The sequence below is a fragment of the Octopus bimaculoides genome, chromosome 27 (genome assembly GCF_001194135.2).
Source record: "Octopus bimaculoides isolate UCB-OBI-ISO-001 chromosome 27, ASM119413v2, whole genome shotgun sequence".
Taxonomy (NCBI): Eukaryota; Metazoa; Mollusca; class Cephalopoda; order Octopoda; family Octopodidae; genus Octopus; species Octopus bimaculoides.
The window spans coordinates 13,088,338-13,092,503 of NC_069007.1; the positions used below are offsets into that span (position 1 = coordinate 13,088,338).

Consider the following 4,166-nt stretch of genomic DNA (forward strand, 5'->3'; position numbering starts at 1 on the left):
ATATATATGTATATATATATATATATATGTATATATATGCATAAAACAAAAGACAGAGACAAGTGAGGGAACAACAGGCAGGTGTATAGTTTGACACTCAGGAAGAATGGAAAAGTCTTTGATGTTTTGAGCCTATGCTCTACGACAGAATGAAGTGGGGAAAGGAAACAAAGAGTGAAAAAATAAAAGATAAATACATAACCATGGTAACAACAGAAGAAAACTAACAACAACTAATGCTGCTCCTGCTGTTTCCTGGTGCAGTTTGAGAAAATCCTTTCTTAATAATGCAGTCAATCTTGCCAGTGTGTTCAATATACTACACATGGATTGACCAGCATGCTGGAAATAGCAGCCAAACCTCACAGAAATAAACCAACATCACCACCACATCATCTTACTGCCATTTCGTATATAAATTATGAAGTCCGGTGAGGGAAGGGTTGGCACACAGTTCTGGAAACGGATAAGGTGTGGAGTGGAAGGTGAAGGGTTTGATTGTTTTTGATTTAACATTTGTTTCTGCAATTTAGTTAAGCAACAAGAACAACAACAACAATAATATCCTGTACAATCCTGTACAATCTCAACCAACTAAAAACAGTAACGAAATCTTCACACAAATTGCACACTACTGTTTGGTAGAGACAACCAACTTTGGAATTGCAGGGATGGTCATGGCTTGAATAGTAAATACCGTCTTGAGTTTAGGATTCATAGGACTGGTTACTTTGGTTTCCGAAATTGCTGGCCTTGTGCCAAAATTTGAAACCATTATTATTAAGATTATTATTATTGAGAGATCAGCAAGATTTTGAACTCAGAACAGGAAGACCATTAACAAAATACCACAAGGCAGTTTTCTTGAATGTTGTAATGACTAAAATGTCACTATTGCTATAATTTTTAATTAATTAATATCAATTAGCTGAGGCATTTTTCAGAAGTGAAGTGGGAGATTCCATACAGCAATTCTACTGAGTTACAGATTGTATTATGGTAATTAAGAAAGGTTAACCAGCTTGGAATTTAGAATAATTGGATATTGGCTGATTATTGGTAAGGATAGGTATTTTTTTGCTGGCACTCCGTCGCTTATGGCGTCGAGGGTTCCAGTTGATCTGATCAACGGAACAGCCTGGTCGTGAAATTAACATGCAAGTGGCTGAGCACTCCACAGACACGTGTACCCTTAACATAGTTCTCGGGGATATTCAGCGTGACACAGAGTGTGACAAGGCTGACCTTTTGAATTACAAGCACAACAGAAACAGGAAGTAAGAGTGAAAGAAAGTTGTGGTGAAAGAGTACAGCAGGGTTCGCCACCATCCCCTGCCGGAGCCTCGTGGAGCTTTAGGTGTTTTCGCTCAATAAACACTCACAACACCCGGTCTGGGAATTGAAACCGCGAGTCCGCTGCCCTAACCACTGGGCCATTGCGCCTCCACTAAGGATAGGTATAGGCACAGACCAAAAAATTAGCACGATTAAGATCTGTAAATATTAAAGCTAATCTTTATATTTCCTCATACATCAAACACTTGCATTTTCTCATGCATTAAGCAAACTGAAAAACATCTCAGATAATTAGTCAAAGATGTATACCTGCAGTAATTTTGTCAAACACATCTGGACATCAATTTTTGTCAAACACATCTGGACAGTGATTTTGTCAAACACATCTGAGCAGTAATCTTTATCAAACACATCTGGACATCAATTTTTGTCAAACACATCTGGACAGTGATTTTGTCAAAAACATCTGGACAGTGATTTTATCAAACACATCTGGACAGTAGGTTTATCAGACACAGCTGGACAGTGATTTTATCAAACATATCTGGACACTAAATTTCTCTGACACATCTGGACAGCAATTTTATTGAACACAACTTAACAATAATTTTCGCCAAACATATCTGGACAGTAATCTTATCGAACACATCTGGACAGACATTTTGTGAAATGCATCAGGATAGTAATTTCATCAGACATGACTCAACAGCAATTTCATTGAATGTAGAAGATGTAATTGATATTTTATGCTATTTCTGTGTTCCATAATTTATATATTAATAATATTAATATTTTTTCTTTTTTTCCTCTTTGTCTTCCCCCACCCCCACCTTTTCTGTTTCCTCTCTCCTTCTATTTACTTCACTCTCTCTTTTCCTCTCCCCCTTGACCTCTTTTTATCTCTTCCCTTCTGCACTTGACTCCCTTATCTTTTCTTTCTTCCTCAACTTTTACTCTCTCTCCCTCTCTCTCTCTCTCACACTCCCTATCACCTTTTGTTCTTTCTCACCTTACTTCCTCTCTCTTTCCCCACCCTAACTTCCCATATCTCTGTCTCTCTCTTCCTGTCTCCCTCTTCCACCCCTCTCTCTATTCTTCTCTCTCTTCCCCTCTCTCCCCTCCTCCCTCTTCCACCACTCTCTCTATTCTCCCCCCCATCTCATTCTGTATCTCTTCTCTCTCATCCCCCCCTCTCCCTGTCAGTCTGCCATGGGTTACGTGTACGGTGAAACAGACAGAGACAACTATTTGTTACGGAACCACACCAATGGTAAATTGAAGAGTCAGGTAAGGAAAGCCTCTTTGTGTACGTGTGTGTGTGTGTGTGTGCATGTGTGTGTGTGTGTGTGTGTGCATGCATATGATGATAAGGTGATTTTTTTGGTTCCAGGACTCCTCAAAAGGTATCCAAGTCATTGTCATTCATTCTTAGAGCTGCCTTGATCACAAGTTCGATTCCTGGAGAGGGCAGTGGGTTTCTGTCCTTGAGCAGGGCACTTCATTCCACATTGTTTCAGTCCACCCAGCTGACAATGAATACCAGTGACATCTGGATGGTGGTGTTGGTGTTGGTGGGGGGTATGGTGGTGCTGCTGTAGTTTTTGGGGGTGTCAAAACCAGATGGTGATAATCTACCCATCCCCACCCATGTACAGATACAACCCTGTTCCACCTGGCATGCTTCTACATCATTTCCCCTTTACCAAATCCCTTGCCACCAGCCATAGTTCAGTTCAAAGCCACAATGAAAAATATCTTCTTGTCCAAGATTCCTTCATGCAGCATTGTGAAGCAAGCTTCTTGACCGCTCAAGCATGTCTGCACCTAAGGACCTCACACATTGCATGTAAAGGGGTGTGTTTGGGGTTTCTGTTCATCCCTGAATGAACAGAAATAACATTAAAGACGTTCCATCCATGACCATATTGCCCTTTTTTCTATATGAAGGGTGCTCAGAACCATATTAACCAACACCTCTCTTTCTCTTTGAAGCAGCAGGATGTGCTTTGAGGGAGATTTGGCTGCTACTTCTAGCAGGCCAAATGACCACATAGAGCAGTGTTTCTCAACCATGTTTTGCCTACGGACCTCTTTGGTTTCTATTTTACTCAGAGGTGGTGCTGATGATGATGATAGTGGCTGTGTTACTGTTGTTGTTGGTGGTGGTAGTGGTGTTGTAGATGTTGTTGCTATAGGTGTCAAGGTATCGGTCACTCTCTGACAGGTCTATGGTCAAGCCTGTAGCAGCAAAGACCACCGGCATTCTCAGGCCCTGGATCATATCCCTGTCCACTGCTATAGGGGCAGATATAGCGGTATGCAAATATGAGTTCTGTGAGTCCAGAGTGGTTGTTCCAGCACACCCCACTCACCATTTTCCTGGGCAATGCCTTTTCCATTTTGTCTTTGGGACCATGAAGCAGTCGGTTACAGAAGATTGTATGTCTGACACTTTAATGTAGCCTTACTCCATATATATATACATATACGTATATATATGTATATATATGTAATTCAAGACCAAGAGGAGGGTGAAGATTTATTCACATCCAAAGAGATTTTATCAAAAAGTTTCTACACCATATATAACAATGACCAACATATGTTTCTACTGCAGCAACTGCACACTGCTTTGTCTGTAATTATACATCCTAGTCACTGCAATTTCATCAAGGGTCCATTCCATCACTTACAACATTTTCAAAGTGAACTAATTCAAACAAGCTTCCTGTGTTGGTATTCAGTTGAAGGTGATAGCGTTATTTATTAAATCAAATTGAATTCTGGTCTTATAATCACCTCTACTGATATTACAGTTGAATCATGGTTTTAAAATCTTTATTTATATTACAATTAATTATATATATATA

The 4,166-nt window shown here is 40.0% G+C and overlaps 1 protein-coding gene across 2 annotated transcripts in view; it reads left to right on the forward strand.

The window, feature by feature from the left end:
* The window catches only part of LOC106867683 (prostaglandin G/H synthase 1), a 74,483-nt gene that overhangs the window by 34,232 nt on the left and 36,085 nt on the right, over nucleotides 1–4,166 (forward strand). For both annotated transcript variants that reach the window (XM_052977237.1, XM_014912625.2), the window contains one exon: nucleotides 2,500–2,583. In XM_052977237.1, coding sequence (XP_052833197.1) covers nucleotides 2,500–2,583 — 84 coding nt within the window. The remainder of the gene's footprint in view (nucleotides 1–2,499; nucleotides 2,584–4,166) is intronic.